This window comes from Anguilla anguilla, chromosome 7 (assembly GCF_013347855.1).
Source record: "Anguilla anguilla isolate fAngAng1 chromosome 7, fAngAng1.pri, whole genome shotgun sequence".
Taxonomy (NCBI): domain Eukaryota; kingdom Metazoa; phylum Chordata; class Actinopteri; order Anguilliformes; family Anguillidae; genus Anguilla; species Anguilla anguilla.
In genome coordinates this window covers 30,197,763-30,222,642 of record NC_049207.1, presented here as the reverse complement: position 1 = coordinate 30,222,642, position 24,880 = coordinate 30,197,763, and the positions used below count along the sequence as shown (strand labels likewise).

At 39.4% G+C, this 24,880-nt stretch overlaps 1 protein-coding gene across 1 annotated transcript in view; it reads left to right on the top strand.

The window, feature by feature from the left end:
- Positions 1-3,971: 3,971 nt before the first annotated feature.
- eea1 (early endosome antigen 1) overlaps positions 3,972-24,880 on the top strand; it is a 273,538-nt gene continuing 252,629 nt past the window's right edge. Inside the window, exon 1 of the mRNA XM_035426231.1 lies at positions 3,972-4,208. Coding sequence (XP_035282122.1) covers positions 4,185-4,208 — 24 coding nt within the window. The 5' untranslated portion in view covers positions 3,972-4,184. The remainder of the gene's footprint in view (positions 4,209-24,880) is intronic.

Here is a 24,880-nt window from a genome sequence, read left to right as displayed (position 1 = left end):
ACAACACTACTGTACAAAAGCATAAGGGTCCAACAAACACAAATACAACGAAATTAGCTAGCGCTACATAAGCGACTATTAACAGGCTAAGCACATTTAATAACAACACAAACACGATCATGTATTTACAAATATTTACAACTAGCTACAGTCACGGAGGCAAGATCGCCATAATATCTTTAATTGGAATTAGGACTAGTCATAACTAAAGTGAAGATATCTCGAATCTGAGTTACGACTAGTCATAGTTTAAATGGAGATATCTGGAATTCACGTTTTAGTCAAAACTGAGTTGGAGTTCTATATAACTTAATGGCGAAATCTTACTAGTCAAAATGTAATTAGAGATATCTTAAATTATCATTTTGACTAGTCATAAATGAATTACAGATATATGTAATATGAATTCGGACAAGCTAACAAACACACTACGTAATGACAACGTTGCACTTTGGTCATAATTTGGTTAGTCGCAACATTACCAACCATTGCTCTATGGTCGTAAAATAACCAGTCCTCATGGCATTTTTATTTATATTAGCTTCTCCACTGACCTAGCTTATGGAAGAGGACGTGAAGAGACCGTATGCAGAGTCACAAAGCTGACGTAATGTGAAACCAATCAGTGAATACGTCGTTAAGCCTGCCCACCCGAACGGTTTTGCTGCACTGAGCACGGTTGTCTAACCGTGCCGAAAATATCGTGCTGGGCACGGTTTGTAATCATTCCGTGCCAAACCGTTTCCAGGTGGAAACACCATTGGAACCGTTCCTCTCCATGCTCAGAACCGTTCGGCCCTGCAGTGTAAAAGGGGCTCTTGTCCATGGCCTAATGAGATATCAACATGCTGGTTAAAATATGCATCATAAATATGATATAAAATAGTTGTGTGGTGTTCATTTGGTTTTTGGTGTTCGACAAACTGGAGCTAGCAAGCCTTTTCAAGCTAGCATTGGGGGTTGTAGCTGAAGGGGAAGGCACAGCGTGTTTTCCCTTGGCTGGTGTGAGTCAAAACCAGAGATGTTATTTGTTTTCCCTCTGTTCGTAGGAACAGGGCACAATTATACTTAAGAATGCACTGGATCCGTTGCCACGGGTCAGATATGAATGCGCTGCTCCATATCCCGCTTAAGACTGGCCTGAAACGGACCAGTAACATTCTTGTTACTCTCCGTTCGCACACGGGGCTATGTTGTCATCAGAGATATATCTGACCTGTCGCCGGACTGTCAATATTCCAATGGGAGCATCAGAATATTCACACAGGAGCGGAACAATGCATCAAATATATCCATGACCACAGCAAGTACGCGTAACAGTTACTATGGTTTACTCTTGCAATTATCTGACTCCAAATGAAATTAGAATTTAAAATTTGGTTTTAACTATACATGGAGCTTGGAGTGGTTACACTCGACTCTGTCTAGTGCCATCATTCCTCAATATATGCTCCCGGGATTAGCAATATTGCTAAATCTCAGTTCGGTGAAGCCTACAGAGGGTAGAAGACTGACCACCATAATACATGCATTCATTTTTGCATAGACAGTTATGAGCCCAGGACAGTGCGCATTTATCGGGCTCCTTAAGGCGAATTTGACAAGAACCGACGTATAACGCCCAAGGGTCTTCTTAAGCCAAAAACTCCAGAACCAATACAACACCAATCCCGTCAGCGGGCAGATCGTGGTCGCCAATCTAACTTGAGGACCTCACTAAAGACTTTCGCTGTACTAGACCCCTGATCAGTGGGTCTTAGTCAGAATTGTCCCCCTGAGTATTTAGTCAGAATTTCGGCTGAAAAGAATATAAAATGGATTAGAGTCATGAAGACCACGCAAGTTAAAAATAAGAAGAATTTATTAACAGGCAGGTAGGTCATTAGCTTAAAATTCACAGTCAATTATAAAATATGGAATTTTTAGAACATAAATACAAAAAAGTTCTTACCCAGCCTGTTCAGCTACACACGGAACACAGAGTATGCGCAGTGTGGGAAGTCGATTACAGTCTTCCCAGATTGCTCTGTCCCTTCTCCTTAAATGTCCAAACAGAGGTCATGAATCTCGGAACTGCTTAGTCAGTGGTCAAATTGGAATTTTAATGACCTTTTCCAGATGTCCTTCTGAGAGAATATTTTACCAATGCAGGTTTTGGTAAATTGACTATGGACTGCATTTATATAGCGCTTTTATCCAAAGCGCTTTACAATTGATGCCTCGCATTCACCAGAGCAGTTAGGGGTTAGGTGTCTTGCTCTGGGACACTTCGACACGCCCAGGGCTCTTACCTCCTGAGCTATGTCGCCCCGTTTTTCTCCTAAGTTATTGAATAGAAATGAAATCTATGTCCGCTGTTTATGAAATTAATATTACTGTACTCCCCACTCCGATGCGCTTCAAACAAGATCAGACATAACACAGTCTGTCTTGATACTGTCACTCTTTGTCATGAAACCTCCCCTTTTCACAGTTCTACTAATCAAATTAATAGTTAAAACCCAATCAGATCCCTGAATTCTGATTGGAGGAATACCCACAATATACACCTTTAACCTAAGTTAGGTAAAGTATGTGTATTAATATAGATATTACATTTGTTCAGTATATTGTAATGATGTTACTCTAATACAATATATTTCATCAGACAAAACAATATCTTTGTCAGGGTTCTGTGTTTTCCCTCTGTCTTTCCTTGTTGGGCCACCAGATGGCGGCACTTCTGTTTTGTGTCCTGCTTAATTGTATTATTGTTTTCTATTATCCAATTATTGTTTGCTGGTTGTCTCGTTTTCCCTTCCCTCTCTGTGGCCTGATTGTTCATTGTGCCCTCCTGTGTCTCGTCTGTGTCGTGGCCTATTTAAGTTTCCCGTCTCCTGAATTCAGTGCTGGATCCTTGTTGGTTGTTTGGTTGCGTGTCGCTGATCGTGTTCCTGCCACGTTCTGTTCCCACGTGTTTTTTGGACTTTTGGTTTTCCTGTATTTCTGAAGTTTTCCTTTGTTTTGGAAGAGTTGCCCTGCGAGGCTTTTTGTTCCCTTTGTTCCCTTTTTGTGAAGTAAAGTCTTTTGTTCTTACCCTTTTTGGAGCTTGTGTTTTTCCCCCTCTGCATTTGGGTCCGAACCCCCCACGCATCCTGACAATCTTAATGATCACATAATGCATTTGAATAAAATGTCCGGTTTCCTTTATACAGTGCTTCTGTAAAGAAAAATGTATTTTTCCAGCTCAGTGCATGGTTTCTGTATGAGATCCCTTGTTTGGAGTAAAGGAAAAAGGAAGGAGGTGTCCCGACTCACTTTTTCCTCATGAGGGTAATGTTTCGCTGTCTACAAGTAATGTCCAGTTGTGGCCGGGCAGTGACCTCTGCAAACAGATGGTTCTTGTCCTGAAAAAGGCACCCTGGAGTTCAGGAGGTCGAAATCCATCTTGCGGGATACAGGAGCCTCGGCCTAATGGTTTTACGACCTGCCATAAAGGAAATTCCTCCAATACTGGCCCGGTTTCTCAGACCCAGTTCCCATGCCTCTATAGCCGCGTTTCCACGGCAGGAACTTTACCCCGGAACTAGAAACCTTTTGAGGAACTATTTTCATAATAACTTCAAATGGTTATAGCCTGCCAATGTCTTGGAATTATAACGTGTGCTCTTCTGTTCTTTTCTTGCTTTAGTATTCGTTTTATAAATTTTTTTAATAAAAAGCATTCGTGCTGGGACAGCATATTACGTACCAAAACATTCAAACGGATTAATTCGGTTGCTGAATATTTTCTTCTGGATTTTCTTTGTTAGCCCGTTGTAATTGACTCAAAACGTTTGATATGTTTGAATGTTAGGTATCCACAACGTTGTTTTGCGACGTCGCAGCGACGGGGCGCTGGTCTTACGTTTTTATGTTAATACTGTGTAATTTGATACGTAAAGCGGACGTTACGAGGACGTTAATAGTACGTCGCCACAACCACATGTAGAGATGATTGCCTCTCGTCGAGTGTATTACTTCCCACAGTTCAGTGGATGTCACTTAGCACGAAGCTCCACCCACCTCCCTGTGTTGTATCCCTACAGAGGAGGGTCGAGGTTCGGGGCGGGCTTGGTGTGGTGTTCCAGGACAACGTGACACGGAATTAAAGTTTCCCTTTTAATTTGGATTGATTTAGGATTATACAGCGACAACCCGACATCATGCTCAGAAGGATACTGCAGCGGGTAAGGTTTAACAGCAGTATGGTATCACTTGCGTTTGTGTGGGATGATCACTCGGGCCTCTCCTTTCCCGTTTGTGCTGGTAGGCCGGGGAGCCGAAGTCGGCCGACTGTTGACCGTCTGATCAGTCTAATCTCACAAATTGCTTACATGAAGTCAACCAGCGGTCAGTTCAAGTCAATCAAAGAGTTTCATTTTGGAGTGTCATACATGGTGTATATGCAGCCAGATAATTAGCCGTTTAGTACCTAATGGTCATTCGGTTACCTATTAGACCAGAGAGGACGTTGACTGTGACTGCCAATACTAGCTAGCTAGATCAGGTGACGTATTGTCGTTTCACAAGTTAACTAGCTACGTTCACATTTTAGGGTTCGGTCCAGTGTCAAGCTTGGGTAGGCAGCTGCTTAAATTTACTGATATAGCGGATTCGTTAACGTTAGCTAGCTAACAATACAGGTCGGTTGTCTAGCGTTGGTAGCTGAAGTTAGCTGTAGCCTACCTTACTTCTGAGTGTCTTAGTCAAAAAACCTGGAAGAATAACATGATTTTTGTTGCTACGTATGCGATCTTTGATCATGTAGAACGTGGACGTTGATCTCCTGGAACATGTCTAATCTATCTTAATGGCTTGTCAGTGTCCTTGGCTCACCTGCGAGAGCTTGTTGGCTAAATGGCATACTGGGATCATGCGATTGGTTGGTGTTAGCTAGCTGACTTGAATAGCCATTATTTTATGTGGACGTCAATTCTGAAAGGCAGCCGTCTGTGATTTTCACGATGTTTGTATGATAACTAGGCTGCCATTTAGTTAACGTGCAAGCTGAAGTTAGCTCTAGCTAGTCTATGGCTAAGTACAGGATATATAGCTATGATAGCTAAGGGATTGTTCACGTTCGACTAGCTAGGTATTTGCATTCTGCTAGCTAGGGTGTCTACCTGTCTGAAATCTGAATATAACCTGAATGAACACTTCGGTAGACTAAGGCTGCGTCCAAATGGTCTTTTTTGCTTAGGAAGGTTCCTAACTGAGTGAAATTACCCGGAAGTATCTAAGTGGCAGCCATGATAAGAGCTGTTCGAATTCTCTAAATGCTAAGGAAAGGTGCTTCAATGCTTCATATCTTATCTCCTTTAGCATAGGGCACAATGGACTGTCCTTTACGAAAGGAAAGGAGATAATGCCGTCCCACAATTCCTTACGGCAGCAACAACAAACGATCAACGTGACTGAGTTGTGTGGTGGTTCTTAAGCTGTTATATGCATAGGCTTATAATCAGATCATAATCAGCATATTAACCATAACACAGAAGTCTGTCTTTCAAGAAAAGGGGATCTGAGACGTTTTTAGCCAGATTATGTTTTTAATTCCACATGTTTGAAACTTATGAATGATGATATGTACAGTAGTAAGGGTAAGTAGGGTCTTGATTAGATTTAATGAATTATTTTCATACAATCATACTAATTGGGATTAATGTCGATAAATATGAGTGGACAGGAGGGTGAGCGTGAGCAACCATTCTCAATGTGACAAACATTTCGTTTCACTTTTGTGACTGGTAGCCTATATTCCTTTTTTATTTAAATTCCAACCTTGGCAATGAAGTAATATTTTTCACCGGGTTGCCACGTTTATATAGCCTGCACGAAACAACACGGTAAGAATGCACGGGGCGAAGTATCTATCTGCTATCTGCGCTTTTAGTTGTCCATCTTTGGAACATTGTAGTTTCACCACGGCAGACTCACGTCAATAACATCCGCCGTCGCATAATTACGTAGCCTAGTGTAAGCAAAGATATTTATACAAGAAGATGGTGGACTCGCTCAGATTCCAGTTCACACTGCTTATGACTGATTGTAGTCCAATGTAGTTACATGCGCAGACGTACAAATTGTTGGCGTACAACACGGTGAAAGGAGAACACACTTAATTTTACATTAAAATAGTTTATTACACGTTCAAAGATAATCGTTACAAGACATAGATAAGAAGAAAAACAAACAGTAAAATATCGCTACCGCTCATCCAAAGCAAGCTGCTTGGCTGCCTGGCTTCCTAGCTAACCCTCGTCAAAACTGCTGTATGCTATAAGCTATAGCTATAGACACGTTAGTCTATAGCTAACTTACCACTATTTGCTGTAATAGCACAGCTGTGAGCTAGCGTATAGTAGTAACAAGAGAGTAGTCGTGATAATGTTACTGTACACTAAACGTCGCTGGTATAACGTTACATTAATATTAGGATAGCTAGTTTCACATAGCCTAATATGGAAGCTCGAGTAGCAAAGCTAGCATAGTTAACGTTCACGATTATCTAGTTTTGGACAAAACTAGCTCTAGCTACGGAAGTCTTGAAATCATGAATATGTAGCTACATAGAGGGACAACCAGAGGGCTACAACCAGGTCTAAGTCTCTCTGGTACAACTTATTCATATGAAAACCAAACAGAGAAGCCGGATGCAGTACTCCTGATGGGATATGTAGTCCAAACAACAAACTTGCCTTTTTGCAAAAATAGTGTGTGACTAGAATGTTCGTTTTCATCGTATTGCTTTCCAAACGTAATCCAGTTAATAGAATTCATGTTTTGAACATTCAATCCCTATTCAGTTATAAGCAAATGCTAATAATACGGGCTCCATCCGGTTCTCTCTAATGCAATGCAAGGAGGGAAAATAGACAGATCCTCTGTCCAAATTACTGTCTAAAACTGGACTCCGGATATCCGGGTTATTTGAGCCTCTCGCTTTGAGTCAAATTCAAATTCAAATGCTTTATTGGCATGACATATTTAAAAATACATATTGCCAAAGCGTAGTGATAACAGTAATCAACTACAGTAATAATATATAATTAAAAAGAAAAAAGAAGACAAGCAGCAACAACAATAACGGCATAAATGACAGGAACATAATACTTATCTATTAAGTTAACTAAATTAAATTAATTGAAAAAAAAGAAGTATTTTCTCAATAAGAGTATTATATATACTCATACATATGCATATACATAGACATATATATATACTGTACATACACACATATATATACACATATATGTACATCACTACATATGCACATACACACACACACATTCATACACACATACATATACATACAAACACATATGCATATATACACACACACACACACACATACATATGTATGTTAGATGCTCACCCTCTGTCCCTCAGGCTGTGACAGGCAAAAGCGTATTTAGCTGCGAGTGAGGCTGTCAGTCCTTCTCCTAATAGGACTCGCAGCCTTTGGTCATTTGTTAGGGAGGGGAATTTGTTTAGGAATGTTGAATTGAGTCTCTCTGGTGTAAGTGCAGTCGGATTCTCTTAGCACCGCGGTTGTCTTTTCCTAACGCCGGGCACCCACCGCACTCGTAGCGTAAGCAGCGCGGAAGCAGCACGGCGAAGCAACACAGCGCGGCGCGTCGTGTGTCTACACGGGTTCCGATTGTGTCGCGCAAAGGCTTGCTTAAAGCTCTATAGTCCTAGTAGCTCTCGCCGTCTGCAGTGGGATTACATCGTGTTTCACGTTTGTTCACGACTGTTGATTATGGGTTAAGTGAATACTTGGTGAGAGACCTTTTTCAGTTAGTTAATTTGGTAATATTTTGTTAACTCATGTAAATACGTGAGAAAGTAAACGCTTTAACCCTTTGATGCACAAGCTATGCAAACCCCTTCTAATGCACAACATGGGTCAAAAATGACCCGTATTCATTTCCTATGTTATTTCATGCATGGCTGAGTGTTTCTTTGCTATATCTTTTGAAATAATTTTATTTCATCATTTAATACTCCAAGTATTCATTAAATATCTTGTTTTTGATTACCACAAATCATTATTTTTATTTTTCCTTTCTTTCTTTATGAACAAAAAATAGTTTTTGTATTACTACATCAAGTTTACACACATCGACCAAAAATGACCCATGTGATTTTAAAAATATAAAGACATACTATAATAATAATTTTGTTAAAAGAATTATTTTAGCAGTGATTTAGACCAAACAATAATACATTTAATATTTCAAATATGTTTATTTGTCACTTTGTCACACATAGCATGCATATATCACTGGTAACCGGTAACACTGATATTGAACTGTAGTGTATCTGTTGTGGTACTGTAGTGAACTGTGGTGAATGTGACCGAATAAAAGAAAATAAAACTGATTAAATAAAATCACATGAGTACAGCGCAAATTGCCATCTCAGTGCTTACATGCCTCACAAATGTCGCAAATGACAACTAAATGCTTGTGCTCCTTGCACACAGGCCTGGTGCACTGGAAACACCAGCTGCTGACTTTTCTGTCTTTGGCAGATGGGCAGATCTTGCACCTCTTCCTCTTCACTTGGTCCTCCTGTCTGATGTCCTCCTGTGGCTGGGTGGTGGCTGCGTTTTGTTTTTTTATCCCACATCTTCCCATTGCCTCTGTAATATGCTTTTGGAGGTGGGGTGCACCCTCCATGCGCCTCTTCATATGTGGCATGACAAGCTCTTTGCCCAGCTCCTTGATGAATAGCCACCGTGCATTGGTCACACCACCCATGTAATCAGGGTGTTGTGCAATGAAGTTTGTGTAGGCAGTGAGGGTGGCAACATCCAGCACATTGTACCAGAGCACCATGGGCCACCTCCGTGTTCTCCGCTTACATGAGTAGGTGCCAACCATCTGATCCATTGTGTCCACTCCTCCTTTTGCTTTGTTATAGTACTGGATCACTTCTGGTTTCTTCTTCACACTGTTGTCATCCACTGCTTTGTCATCATGCATGGTGCTCAGGAGGACAACAGCCTTTCCCTTCTTCGGCACATAGCTCACCATGGTCATGTTGCCACTGAATCCAAATTCTGAGTATTCTATGTCACTGATGGACATATCCCAGGCATCTTTCGGAGAAACAGCTGTTGAACCGGGTGCAGGTCCTGGGCAGCGTCTCTATGACCATTTTAGCAGTAAATCTGGTAAATCTGGAATGACTGGGACCAGCCATACTAACACTCTGGATAAAGAAAATCAAAAGCACAAGAATGTTTTCAAATGCACATCAATATACTGTTATATTTCGAGTTTTATTTTGTTGACCTAGCTAACGTTAGCTAGCTAGAATAGAATATGTCAACAGCTAGCTAGCTAATAGTATTGGACATATTTATCTTTCTCACTAGTAATGGATGTCAAGGTCAAGGTAACCTTAACCTAATGTTGAAATATTATGCACAGTTATCTTTCATAAGATATCAAATATTTTCTTAAAATAGGTAAAACAATTGTAAAATAAGACTTACATGTATCAGATGTGCAAAAGCAGCCGTGTTGAATTGTGAAATGTGTGGCAGGTGAATAGTTGTCTGCAGTAAATATGTTCCTAATTGCAAACATTTACAAATATCAAAAGTTTATATAAAATTCCATAGTGAAAGTAGGAAAGGAAAAATAAAAATAATGATTTGTGGTAATCAAAAACAAGATATTTAATGAATACTTGGAATATTAAATGATGAAATACATTTATTTCAAAGATATAGCAAAGAAACACTCAGCCATGCATGAAATAACATAGGAAATGAATACGGGTCATTTTTGACCCATGTTGTGCATTAGAAGGGTAGTGATACAAAAATGATTTTTATTCAAAAAGTAAGAAAGGAAAAATTAAAATAAGAATTTGTGATGAACAAAAACAAGTTAATTGAGGAATACCAGGAATACTGAATGATGAAATTATTTTTTTGCAAAGATATAGAAAATAAAAACACAGCTGGGTCACTTTTGACCCATGTTGTGCATCAAAGGGTTAAAGAATTACCATAAGCTTAAATCGCAACGTAGCCTACATAATAATCAATCTCAAACTGTATTAATTTATTTTCTTGGTTAACAAGCGTGCCAATTTTATGAAGAATATGCAATGATCATAATAATAATAAATAATCCGTAATCAACCATTGGGAAATCCCGTGTCGTCTTGTCATTCACGTCAAAACATTTATAGGATCAGATTTAGTAAAATCAGCTAATCATCAAAAAGATAACAGTTTAAACTTGAAGGGATATGACCACCACAAAGCCATGAACACCGGAAGCTTTGAAGTACAAGTGAAATAAAGGCTTGCTTACAACTTCATTTATAAAATAGACGCATTTTCATCGTCAAGACCACTAAATAATCAGATTTTTTAAAGCTCTGTGGATTATCTTATTTTTTATTAACAAGCCCTTTTTGAAAGCACGGCGAACGAAGACATCGGAGAAGTCAAATAGGCTGAGCAATGGTTGGTTAAAAACAGACTGTAAAAAATATGGACAAAGCAGAGACTGTAAAAAATATGGACAAAGCTACTGTGACGTCACCCATTGCCTCTCCGTGGGTCTGTAAAACACGTTTTGAAGCTCAATGGCGGGCGCGGCCATGTTCTCGATTTGGAGCCAAAACCATAGAGTTAAGCGGTCTTGTGATTTTTACAATGTGATTGACAGTCCGGTGCGGAAAAGCCCATCAACCTGAACGAACGATTGCAGAACGAACTTGAGGCTAGCTGACTGTCTGCCGTTATGTTTTAAAATATATGATCAAATGTCTACGGAGTTTAATTTCCATCCGTGACTGTACTGTGTCATGTAATCACGTTATATGTATGACATTAATAATACAATTATGTTCAGTTATCTTCAATTTATGTTTCTCGGCAAAACGAATATGCTTAGCTAGCATATCAGCTTGCCAGTGAGCTAGGTAAGCTGCGTGGTTAGCTCACGCATTAGCAATATGAACTACAGGGGAACATCGACTGCACTGATGGTCAATCAATCAGAGATGTGTAGACTACTGGTGATTTGACTAGGCTAATTTTTATATAACTGTCTGGTAGACCTGCTGTTAACCAAGCAAGTTATCGTCGTAGATTTTCGCCACAGTCAGTTAATGAGCCATTAACTGCTACTACTCCATCGCCGTTTGTGGTGTTTACTTGCTGGGTGACGCTAGCTGACCGATCGTTCGCAAGTCACTTTTTACCGAATAAAAATTAACACTGTCAGCTCTGATTAACAAATCTACCAAGTATTTTAATAACTGATTTACAGGCGTGTAAATATGACAACGCACTTTGAAGAGCAAGTTTTCCACCTGTTGCATAAAGAGAAAAATAATGTACATTGAATTTCTAATTATTATTATTTTCTTGTTAGCTTCTAGCTTTGTCACATTCGTGCAGCATAGCCCAGGTAGACATTTACGGAATGTACACGACTGACAAACCGTCAAACACGTTTGACAGATGGAATATTTGCCGGTTAGGGTTAGCTAGCTAGTCAAATGGCTTGGTAGCCGAAGTTGCGAACTGTTTTAGCATAGGCTACTGGACTACCACATATAGCAAATAAGCGTTAGCTGATTACGCTTTCTGCCAACTAATTATTTGGTTAAGTAGGCTAAAGGAAATAGTAAAAATGACTCGGCTACCGAAAAACGTAAGAGGAGGATTATTTTATGGTCGTCTAGTGCAGCTGTAAATAGCACACGCCATAATGAAATCACCACGAAATGGGATGCCTGCATTTTCTGACTTCGCACAGGTGGACCGTGGCCGGAGCCGCAATGTCAAGGCCAAGAAGCGCCACCGCCCACCCCAGTGACCATAGACTGTTGCCCCTACTGTAGCTCAGTCCTCTGCAGTAATACGGAAGTGACGCAAGCTGTACCTCATTGGTCCAGAACAAATATTGGCACTGTGCCCAAATGACGCAATAAATCATGAAATCGACCCATGGACAGTCATAAGACGAATAAAATACACCTATTATGACTATTTGTTCTTGTGAGAAAAAATTATTGACTTTGTATTTTGATCGCATTTGTACCGTAGACTTACATGGAAACCGGATATGAAAACACCTATACTGGAGCCATCCGTAGTGGCGCTAGTGAGCAACCAGGAACTACAACACCAGGAAATGAGCTTCAAAAACGAAGTCTGGTTTTGGCCGCTTGGGACAAAGCTACTGTGACGTCACCCGTTGACCCTCCGTGGGTCTCTAAAACACGTTTTGAAGCTCAATGGCGGGCGCGGCCATGTTGTCGATTTGGAGCCAAAACCATAGAGTTAAGCAGTTCTGTGTTTTTTACAATGTGATTGACAGTCTGGTGCGGAAAAGCCCATCAACCAGAATGAACGATTGCAGAACGAACTTGAGGCTAGCTGACTGTCTGCCGTTATGTTTTAAAATATATTAGGCCTATCAAATGTTTACCGAGTTTAATTTCCATCCGTGACTGTACTGTGTCATGTAATCACGTTATATGTATGACATTAATAATACAATTATGTTCCGTTATCTTCAATTTATGTTTCTCAGCAAAACGAATATGCTTAGCTAGCATATCAGCTTGCCAGTGAGCTAGGTAGGCTATCCGTGGTTAGCTCACATTACATTTTTTTACATTATAGGCATTTAGCAGACGCTCTTATCCAGAGCGACGTACAACAAGTGCATAGGTTTCATGATGTAGAGGCGCAAAAGAAACACTAGAGTGAAGTAAGGATCGTAGTGCCAGAAGTGACCACATCGATCAGGACTCCAACCCTGTAGAGTAAGCTTGTTCAGCAAGCAAGAATCCTACCAAGTACAAACTAGCACTGGAATCACACCTAATCATACAAAAACAATCCTGCCAGATACACTAACATAATCAAATTATCCTAGCTAGGTACAGTGAGCTGAACTATAGGCTAGGGAGGGGTGGGGAGAGGTGCAGCCTGAAGAGATGAGTCTTCAGTCTGCGTTTGAAAGTGGTGAGATTCTCTGCTGTTCTGACCGTCACGGGGAGGTCATTCCACCAGCGAGGGGCCAGGACAGACAGCAGACGGGAGCGGGAAGTGCAGACGCGAAGAGGGGGAGGTGCCAAGCGTCCAGAGGTGGCAGAACGGAGAGGTCTGGCTGGTGTGTAGGGTCTGATGATCCTCTGAATGTACCCTGGTGCTGACCCCTTAGCTGCCTGGTATGCAAGCACCAAGGACTTAAATTTGATGCGAGCCATAACAGGCAGCCAGTGGAGGTCAGTGAGCAGGGGGGTGACATGGGAATGTCTGGGGAGGTTGTAGACCAGACGCGCTGCAGCATTCTGGATGAGCTGCAGGGGTCTGATGGCGGATGCTGGCAGACCAGCCAGTAGCGAGTTGCAGTAGTCCAAGCGGGACAGGACCATCGCTTGAACCAGGAGCTGGGTTGCGTAGGTGGTGAGGAAGGGGCGGATTCTCCGGATGTTGTACTCACGCATTAGCAATATGAGCTACAGGGGAAGAACATCGACTACCCTGATGGTCAATCAATCAGAGATGTGTAGGCTACTGGTGATTTGACTAGGCTACTTTTCATATAACTGTCTGGTAGACCTGCTGTTAACCGAGCAAGTTATCGTCGTAGGTTTTCGCCACAGTCAGTTAATGAGCCAGTAACTGCTACTACTCCATCGCCGTTTGTGGTGTTCACTTGCTGGATGACGCTAGCTGAGCGATCGTTCGCAAGTCACTTTTACCAAATAAAAATTAACACTGTCAGCGGTGATTAACAAATCTACCAAGTACCAACTGATCTGCGGACGTGTAAATATGACAACGCACTTCGTACAGCAAGTTTTCCACCTGGTGCATGAAGACAAAAATAATGTAGGCCTACATTGAATTTCTAATTATTATTAAGCTATTTTTTAAATTTTCTTGTAGATCATCGGGGCGACATAGCTCAGGAGGTAAGACCACTTGTCTGGCAGTCGGAGGGTTGCCGGTTCAAACCCCGCCCTGGGCATGTCGAAGTGTCCTTGAGCAAGACACCTAACCCCTAACCCCCAACTGCTCTGGCGAATGAGAGGCATCAATTGTAAAGCGCTTTGGATAAAAGCGCTATATAAATGCAGTCCATTTACCATTTACCATCATCAAAACCAATGGAGAAAAGCCAATATAGGCTACGCAGGAGCCCCCAGGACCGATTTTGAGAACCAGTCTTAAATGCTCTTGTCGGTCTCTTAAATGCTAAAAACATGTTTCTTTCTAAATGCCAGTCTTACAAAGATGGTTAATTTCAAAGATGGTAAATTCTGTGTGTGTGATTTTATCGTGTGTTGTATGTTATCCAGCAAATAAACCTTTAGACTCTTAATTCGCTTCGTGAAAATGAAAATTTTGCAGCGTTCATCCCAAATTCGGGATTATCCCTACTAACAAAATGTGGTTGTGGCGACGTACTATTAACGTCTTCTTTTTTTAATTTTTTAAATTTTTTTTTAATTTTTATTGGTAGAAATTACAAAGTACAGGTTGAAGCAGGAAAGTACAGCAATATGTAAATTCAAATGTTACAGTATCTTATTGAAAAACAGAAGACATGGTACAATATATAAAATAATAGGAAAAAAAATAATAAATTACCAAAGATCAAAAGGTGAAGGAAAAAAAAAATTTTTTTTTTAAAGTAAGGAAAAGAATAGTGTGAATACAGACATTCCCTAGTCAGTAATAGTACAAATAATTAAATTAAAATGAATATACATTAAGATATACAAAGGTAAGGAGTGAGAATAACCAGTTATTTCAGTTACATTTCAACAGGGGGTTCTTCAAAAAAAAAATTTGTAAATATTTTATCAACTTTTGACTTTTATTGTCCTTTAGTATTTTAATTGACGATAGAAGTGAATCCAATTCAATCAAAAAGAGATGCAAGGCAGGTCGGGAGTTAGAGAATTTCTGTTTATGAACAAAAAATTTTGCAATAAGAATAAAGAAGTTAACTACATATTCCAATGTTTTATTATTTTTGTTATCATAATAATAAACAATGTCTTTTAGCATGAAGGAATATGTAGGCCTATGTTTCATTTTTTCAACAGAACTATTTTGTTAAATATTTTTTGCCCAAACTAATATAAAAGTAGTACTGATAATTCTTTTAACAACATGTATTTTTCACTCCAAATTAGGAAGTATCGATAAGAGTATTGATAAGTATTGGTATTGATAAGCAGTATCAATAGTGGTATTGGTATTGATAAAATTCTAACCATGCCCATCCCTAGTTGTAGAAACTAACTAACTCACTAACAGGTGCAGTTTTCTCATGACATGGCTTGCCATTGTGCCCCTTTCTCTCTTGTTTTAAGCACTTCTTTCATGGTGACTTGACTTGACTTGCTTGAGTCTAAACACAGTGACATGGGACTTGCTTGAGACTTGAAGGTTAAGACTTGAGACTTGCTTGTGACTTGCACAAGTGTGACTTACTCCCACCTCTGCCTCACTGTCAGGTGAAAAGAAGCAGTTGGCGACTCTACATGTATCAGAGGCATGTGATAGTCTACACCCTCCCCAGACCAACAGAGGATAGCGCATCGACCAGGACCGTGATACACACAGAGAATTGGTATAACGACTAAAAATGGAGAAAATGGCAAAAATAAAAAAGAATGAACTATAGATATAATTTGCTTCGGTTTTAGACTCTTTGTTGAGCTTGTCATGACTGTATTAAAATAGCCAGGGATGTCAATAGGGCAAGGATTCTGATTTGGTAATACATTTTCATGTAATCTTTCAGGAGTCAGGTTTGGTATATATAGTACATAGAGAGAGAGAGTGCTGAATACACGGTTCGTACAGTCATGAAAAACCTGGAAAAGTCATTGAAATTTGAAATGCAATTTCCAGGCCCTGGAAAAGTTATGGAAAATAATATTTTTTGAAAAGTTTTGGAAAAGTAATGGAAATATAGCTAAAGTTGCATCAAATATAATTACTAATTAATCCAATCATAAAAAATAGTATGTAATGTAATAAAACGTAAATTGGCACGTAACCTTTGCGGTATTTTGGTGGCTTTTGGTGGTTAATTCGGTCCGGCTCAGTCTGTTTACAGGCACGCCTCTGCTGATGTAGCAGTTAGTAAACGTAGGCCCTACTGTGCCGACAATATGCCAGGGAAGTGCAGCTTCAGTAATATATCAGGGCTCGAAATTAACTTTTTTACTTGGTAGCACTGGTGCTCCCAACTTCAAAAACTTAGGAACACCCACCGAAATGTAAGGAGCACCAACAATATATGCAATAGATTTTTTATTAATAAAAAACGACAAATATAACAGTACGGTTTACAAGTACCTAACAGTTAAACTGTCACGCATAAAATGTGTCGACTCTTCAAGGAATTGCGTGTTATGCATTCAAATGACAAGGCGCTTCTCGTCACATTAATACTGCTAATTAAATCAACCGCCAGTAAACTGCATCGGAGAAATTAGCTTTTCCAACCGGGTCGCTACACAAAACATATTTAAATACATTTAATTAAAGATGACATTTTTCATGAGAAGAAATGGTGGTCTTTGTATTCGTGGACAAAGCATCTTCAAAGAGGTATAGATTTCATATTATATGACATAAGAGTAATTGTCTGTGTTTGCAAACATATGTGCTCGCATTTCATTTGGTACTCAAATGGTTAAGGAGTAGAAGGCAGGGCTGGAGATAAGTCTAACCAAGCACCACAAACAAATAAATAGTCATAATTCCTAGAGAGAGAGTAGGTGTGTGTGTGTGTGTGTGCGCGTGTGGTCAGGTTTTTGAGCAGCTATTTGAAAGAGGAAGCAAGGGTAAGTCATGGAAGTGTGACACTTTATAGCCAATAAATAAAACTTAAAGCGATATAAGTATATTATTACATTATCGGCTCCTGTTATTACATTTTTTAATGATTTTTTAAAAACCCAGCTAATAATGTAATAACCAGCCAATAATGCAATAACGTATTACATTATATGCAAAAAGTTATTACGTTATTGGTTCAGAAAATGTATTACATTATTGGTCAGTTATTACATTATCGACTTTTATTACATTATGAACGGAAAAATTATAACGTTATTGTCAGTTATTACATTAACGGTAGTTATTACATTATTGGCTGCTACAAACCCTATCAAATAGGACACTCTACTTTCAGGAGAAATGGTTTAAAGATTATACTTGGCTGCATTACAGCCCTTCCTTAAAGGGGGTCCTCTGTTTCTATTGTGCTAAATACTTTGCAACACAAAAGTCTAAGCTTGTGTCAAAAGCAGATTCAGCTTTTGTCAGTACTGGCTTTCAAAATTGGAAGAAGGCACTGGAGAAATTTAGTGCACATAAAGACAGCCAGTGTCACAAATTAGCTGTGATGACTCAGATTCAGGAGCCAAAGCCTGTTGAAAGACAGCAACAACAAGCGAGGAGAAATCTTATGAAGATTGTTGGGGTGTGAAGTACTTGGCCTGGCTTTTCGAGGCGTTGATAAGGAGAGTGGGAATTTCAGCCAGCTTCTAAAGTATAAGGCAGAAGGCGACACAGAGCTGACCACCTGGCTGAAAGGTCACTTTGATTTCACCAGTCCCCAAATGCAAAATGAAATTTTGAAGCTGATGGGCAATCGTCAAAGAAATTGTCGGAAATAACATCAATGCCAGTGGTCCAGTTCGCATTTATCATTGATGGCACCCAGGATATATCAGGAGTTGAGCAGGAGTCAATATGTTTGCGCTTTGTAGATGCAGCTCCAGGGTTTTCCCCAGAAAAGTTGTTAGGCCCGGTGGCAAGTATCTTTTGATGAGGGCCGGCGGCCCGGTGCGGGCCGGCGGCCAAGTGTCTTTTTTGACGGGGGCCTGTGGGCCAGCGACAGACTGATGGCAGCATTACGGTAGGGCCCTATAGTTTCTGTGATAACAGAATCATGGATGGAATCGCGGAATTGAGAATTTAAAGAAGCTATAACACAGATTCCATAGGGCCCTACATTAAGTCTAAAAGCTGACTGGAGATTTGACTACGTAATGTGAATGTTGTTATAAATAAGTCATTTATTCAACACACATTTAAAAAAATCAACAACTATTTACAGCATAGCAGAGTCTTACAAAGAATCTGACAACAATGTACAGTCTTGGAATGCTGTGCTTTCAACAACAACAAAAGAAATGAAATTAAATTAAATTAAAATAAACAATATCAAAGGTTTTGCACTCTACAAAAAACTTTTCAAGTCCTGATTGCCTACTGAATCTTACAACAAGCCTTGGACTGCTGGGCAAATTTAAACAAAAACTGTAAGGTTTTTTGGCTTTTCTAGTACCTTTCCTCCTTGACAGTATCCCTAAATGTCACAAAGGAAGTATCTGTGTTACTGACTGTTTGGCTAGCTAGCTAAGTTAGCTAAATGACCACGTTGTCATAGGCAGTTTTCACGGTCGGGAAAAATTTTTGACTTGTTTACATTTTGGACAGATGTGGCTCCTGAGTAAATCTATCGTCGTTTCCGTCGCAGCACTTTCAACACAAGCAATATCGAAAAAATCCTGAAATTTCTTCTTACCATGAAAAGTACCTGACCCTCAACTGTAGAGTTTTTTTCCCCAAAGATGGTATTTCTAGATATAGCCTAATTTTGCCACTGTGTTAACACATTTCTACGGTTGCCGGTCAGGCACTCTTCACTGTAAGAAGAAATTTTAGGATTTTTCCAATAATACTTGTGTCGAAAGTGCTGCGACGGAAACAACGATATATTTACTCACATCTGTCTAAAATGTAAACAAGTCAGGCAGTTTTCACGGTCGGGAAAAATGTTATGACAACGTTGTCATGCACATCAATGTCATCAAGCTAACGTTATTAATAGTCAAGTGAAGTTGTTATTTCGATGGGGATTAATAAGTCATGTATTGTCACAATGTATCGAATGTTACATTCATGCTACTAGTTTTATGTTACCTACACACTGCTTAAGTTAATATAAAAAGAATGTACTGTCTGACGAGATGAAGTGATAAGGCAGTTTGTATCAAGGTTAGTTAGCCTACTAAATAAGAAATGGTGGCTTGCTAGGTAACGTTAGCTTGTGATAGTTGGAAACGTCAAGTGTTGAACGTCACTCTACGCACAATAAGGGTACACTGATCTCAGACCTGCTGTTTTCCTGTAGTGCGTTCACGTTTTAACCAACAGATGTCGCTGGTAGGTGTGTGCAGAGACGTCATTATCTGTATCTGTATCTGTATCCGTTCAACCAACAGAATTATCTGTATCTGTATTCGGATAGAATACCGGAAGTGGGTGTGGTTTATACCGGAAGTCATGTTAAATCAGGCAAATGTTGTATTTTCTCACCTAATATTTATTGGCAGTGCAATGGCATATAATTAATTATGAAATATATTTCCACATCCTCATACTGTACTTCTCATCTCTCTCTCTTTTTTATTTTTAACTAAACTAAGTTTTATGAACTGTCTGAACCCCATCACCCCCTCCCCTTTAACTGGGGTGCATTGAACAATCATAAACAGAAAAAAATGTTTTATAAATCGAAATATTCTGTTTTGCATTGGAAATAGAAACTATTTACAGTAAAATATAGAAACATTCTTCAGTTGAAGGGAATAATCTTAAATTTCAATGATGCTTTGTTCGCGTTTACTGCAGTTAACGTGTTAACGTTACTGCAGTTCGCTAGGGAAACATGAATTACTACTTTACAACAGTAATTACATATAATAGTAATAGCCTACATGAACTTTTTTTGCCTGTTTTATTTTTAGTTTTCCCCCCACTGAACTAAGTTTGGATAGATTGCAAACCATCTGATGTCCTCATATTTTCCCTTGGTGGCTGGATTTCATGTTCATTATAACCAAGACCTATGACTTATACATACAGCATGTTACATCTTAAACGGATGGATATTGACTGAAATACAAGGTGAAACGTCGGTCTTTTCAATATTTCGATTGGGTTTTTTTTAAATGGAGGAAATTAACACATACAGCTAAGAACTACAGGTTCTAAGCTTGATTTTGATGTATAGGTTGCGGGGGTTTTAAAGAAATCCAGCTGCCACACCAGGCTTGTGTCTCGCTAGCTCCCACACCTCCTCGATGCGTGAGTTTCCCTGAGTGATAGGCGGGAACGGTCAGCTCTCAGCCCGCTGCCTGCTGTGAGCGGACACGGTGGGGGGCGACTACAGAATATACCAATCACTTTTCAATAAAGTGTAGTAAATGAAACGACTAGTTGGTGAAATCAAAGTCCTGTTGCAAACAGAATGGGCATTTTTATCTAATGGCCATCCACAATGATATGAATCGATTTGAAGAAACATAATGGCTGACGCATAGAACTTATTTATTAAACGTTTTGCAGCGCAGTGGCTCAAAGTTTGTTGGTGTGTGTAACTGGTGCCTCTCTCTCTCTCTCTCTCTCTCTCTCTCTCTCTGCCCTCTGTTCTCGCTATGAGAACTTGACATGGAGCTGACTTTTTTTTCTGAATAATTTTTCCGAGTCCGAATAATAACGAGCAACTTCGGGTAGAAGAAATATCTGTTTCCATCACATTATTCGTGCTTTCCCGAATACAGTATTCGGATTCGGATACATCCCTAGTCGCTGGTGAGTTTTCCAACCGAGCCGCCCCACTGTAACTGTAGCTTAAAAAACATCTTAAAAATACATTAAAACAAAAAATTGCCAATGCTTAGGCCCGGCGGGGGGTCAACTTAGGCCTGGCGGGCCACCGGACTTTCAATACACTGGCGGAAACTGTGCAGCTCTACAACCGAAGGAGAATTCCTGGGACTCTACAAAGTGTCATAAATGACAGGGCAAAATATAGCCAATGTGGCATGTGATGTGATGATGTGTCTAGGCCTTCCTCTGTCCCAACTTCGAGGACAAACTTATGACGGTGCCGCAAACATGGCGGAACGATTGCAGGGGGTGCAAGCCATTTTAAGGAAAGAACAACCCCTGGCTATGTATTGTCACTGTGGCCACCACTGCGTGTACTTAGTTATGCATGCTGCCTGTGTAGCCTCTCCACTAGTAAGAGATTCAATGGGTCTGGTGCATGAATTGGGGGGCTTCTTTTAACCCCTTAGCGCACAAGCCAAATCTAGCCAATCCTTGCCCATTTAGGGGGTACCCTATTTAAAGCTTTATAACTCCAGATGTGAACATCACAGAGACTTGATAATGGCTTAAATGAAGCAAGACATTTGTACAATTTACAGTACTAACAGATTAGTTTATATTCATAATTTTGGAAGAAATAAAGTGCCACAAATGCAATTGTCTAGACAAAAAATCAAAAATTTGCACTTTTTTAGTTTACAATGAAATACTGAGAGATTGCATATATACAGCAGGTTAAGCTATAGCCTACATGTGCTGGATCAAAAACTTCTTGACCACAAGTTCATAAAATCTAAGGGTGGATATGTAGAACTACTATACTGCCGCAGTAACTACATTTTTGGCGAAATTAAGTTATAACTAAAAATGAACTTCTTGATATCTGTTTTATCTTGTGACGAAGTTTCAGAGTTCAATTTTGCTTTATTTTAGAGAAAAAACTGTATAAAAATTGCAGTAACTACAAAACCCGACTCAAAACCATGGCAGATCGCAGTAAGTGAAGTCATTGCGGTCTGCTTTGGGATTCTACCGGCCGATTTCGCGCTCTACCCATCTAAGTTACCTCACGCGACTGTCTGGGATTCTACCACCAGCCGATTTCACCCATCTTACCTCACACAACAAAGCTGTTTAAGATGGCACTATCCAGGGGAAAGAGGATAGTGGAACTGGTGTTGAAAATAAAATACCCAGGTAGGCTAAGTAACGATGACATTAAGCGTTGAGAAACTAGCAATCACATTATAAAACACCGGTCAGCCTCGCTACATGTGCTGACTGACAGGCGATGTTTAGTTAGCTAGCGTTAGTTTACCTGCTCCCTGAAAGCTGTAACATTATCATCTGTAACTTCACATCATCGCCGATGCCATGTCATGCACTTCAAGATTGTTTACAGTCTAGCCTACGCATTGTGGATATTTGCCATGAATACGAGTGCGGAGAAAGAAGTGCATGTATCCGCAAATAATGTTGATTAAAAATGTGCACAATTTCATACTGAAAATGAAAATAAATGTAGGCTATAAGGCCTAGGCTACTCGCTAAAACTGCCTATTTGGGGAGAGCTGGCTATATATGATAGTATTGAGTAGCCTATTTTGTGGATTAATTGTATTGATACTCAAGGAAAATCAGGAAGTTTCTGCCACTGCTTAGTGATTAAAACGCGAAGACGCTGTGTGTCACTTTCCAATTGATTAGTCAGATCGTTTGCATGCTTGTTAATCACTGAAAATTAATTAAAACAGTTTGAGATCAATGATTAGTTTAAAGGAAAGTTTTGCGCCCCACCAATTTTCAGCTCACAAGTCGCCGCTGTTTAAAACATGTAATATAATAAACAAATTTTACTGTGAATCAGTGTAGCCTTGTATTTATTCATTGTGTTAAATAGTAAAGACAAGGATAATGAAAATTATTAATGTGATTGTCATCAAGGCAACAGCAGTGGTGGCGGTGACAACAATGGTGAAATTGAAGATGATGATGCAAAGTTTAATTGATAGGAAAGTAATTATCTAGATAGGTGAATAAGTAAAAAAGTGAAATGAAATGATATTAAGACTAAAATATGACGTCTAAAATTCTCAATTTGTCCAGACTTAATTAAACATGCACAAATCCATAAGTAGAATTACAATTAGTACAATTATAACAAAATCAGTGTCAAAATAGTTTTTGTTCACTGAAAACACAATATAAAAGCTGAGAACATTGTAGTTACTGCACTTTGCTTTTGCATTGCTCTTAGAACCATTTAAGGCAATGCAAAGGCAGAGTGCAGTAACTACATTTTTGGGGTCAAAGGTCAAATCAGCCGTCATGGTTTTTGGGCATAAAAATTATCTCATGAATACATGTACAATTAGTTCAATATCATTGATATACCTGTAACCCATTTGGCTGGCCAGTTAAAATACTTTAAAGCCATTTTTCTCAGTTTCACCCTTTGCGTAGTTACTGCAGTTAGGCTTTGTAGGGCAGTATAGATGTATGAAGCAAAAACTAAGCAGTGTACCCAGCGTCACCAGCTCTATCCAAAATGTCTAAATTATGCATTGCTGTGAATCACAACATATTCACGTATTTCACTACAAATCAACTGTTTTGACTCAAGAAAATCACTGTTGCATCATTTTCAAGTCGGAATTACAAGCTTTCAGTCTGTACAGTGGTCTAAAATATCTAGGGGTCCAGAAACATATCCAAAATCTCTCCTAAATTAAATAAAATGCTTTTTGTCCATTATAAAGCATATAAATGAGCCCCTTATGAAGTTTTAAGATGGAACATTGCTATCAGGTTAAAGAATAATGCAAAAATATTGTCACACAATGCGGTACAGTACCTAAATGTGTAATTAACTCTTGTATGTATTTCTATACTTTGTACTCTCGTATGTTTTCTTGTATGGGGATGGGACGACGAAGACGAAAACAATTTTTTAACCGTCCACCACGTTTTGGCAATGCTCCAACTCTGACGTCATCACTGTTGCATGCTTCACAAAAACTATTACACTACTAACTAATGGTTACATTATAGTGTGAAATATCCACATTATATAATACGGAGGACGGAGTGTGGCGCAGTGGGTAAGGAACTGCGCTTGTAACCGAAAGGTCGTAGGTTCGAATCCCGGGTAAGGACACTGCCGTTGTACCCTTGAGCAAGGTACTTAACCTGCATTGCTTCAGTATATATCCAGCTGTATAAATGGATACAATGTAAAGTGCTAAGTAAAAGTTGTGTAAGTCGCTCTGGATAAGAGCGTCTGCTAAATGCCTGTAATGTAATGTAATGTAATACCACTAACCTATTTAAAGACACTCAATTTCAAAAATAACGTATATAACCGAAGTATTTTGAGCAGTAATACTTACATAGAAATGATGAAATCTTATCTGTTTTCAGTAGATGGAGACAGAGACAGGAAATCAATGATATAGTTCTATCAGCTCCTGTCTTACACCTGAAAACTATGTCAGCTAGGTCTATCAGCAAACATATGGCTTAGCTATGCTCAGAAGTCCTCAATAATAATAGTATTTTCTAAGAAATTTCGAAAAATCGTTGACAAGGTTTTGTTAGCAGCGTCTTTGTTTTACTGCTACCACCTGAATGCGTAATTGAATGCGATGATAAGAAATTTTTCCGGTTACGCTGACCTATAAAACGCTATTCCAAAAGAAAAATTAGACATGTTATAGCTACATCGTTAGAAAGCTTATACTCTCACCTACTGAATAAATTAATTGTCAATCAAGCCAGACTGTGCTAAAAAGGGCAACAACGCCGTAAACAACAGGTGTGGTATTACGCACAGCTATTTTGGAAGGTACCCAGTCAGGGACATCTCTATGCGTAACACCAATGGTAAGGTTGTATATTTATTCAATATGTAGTCTCAGATATTGACTGTAGAATGGCATGGTATCATTTTTAAAAACTTTTTCTTGTTTATTTCGTTATTCAGTGAGCAGCGTTTTCACTGCTGTATAGGCATATCTTAGGGCTATTGTCGGGTTTATCTTGTTGCTATGACGGAATACGATTTTTTAGTGGTGAAAGAATATTTTTATGAATGCCCAGATAGACAATATTGTCCATTATCAAGGGTGGGGGGTGATTTCTAGATGAGACTGC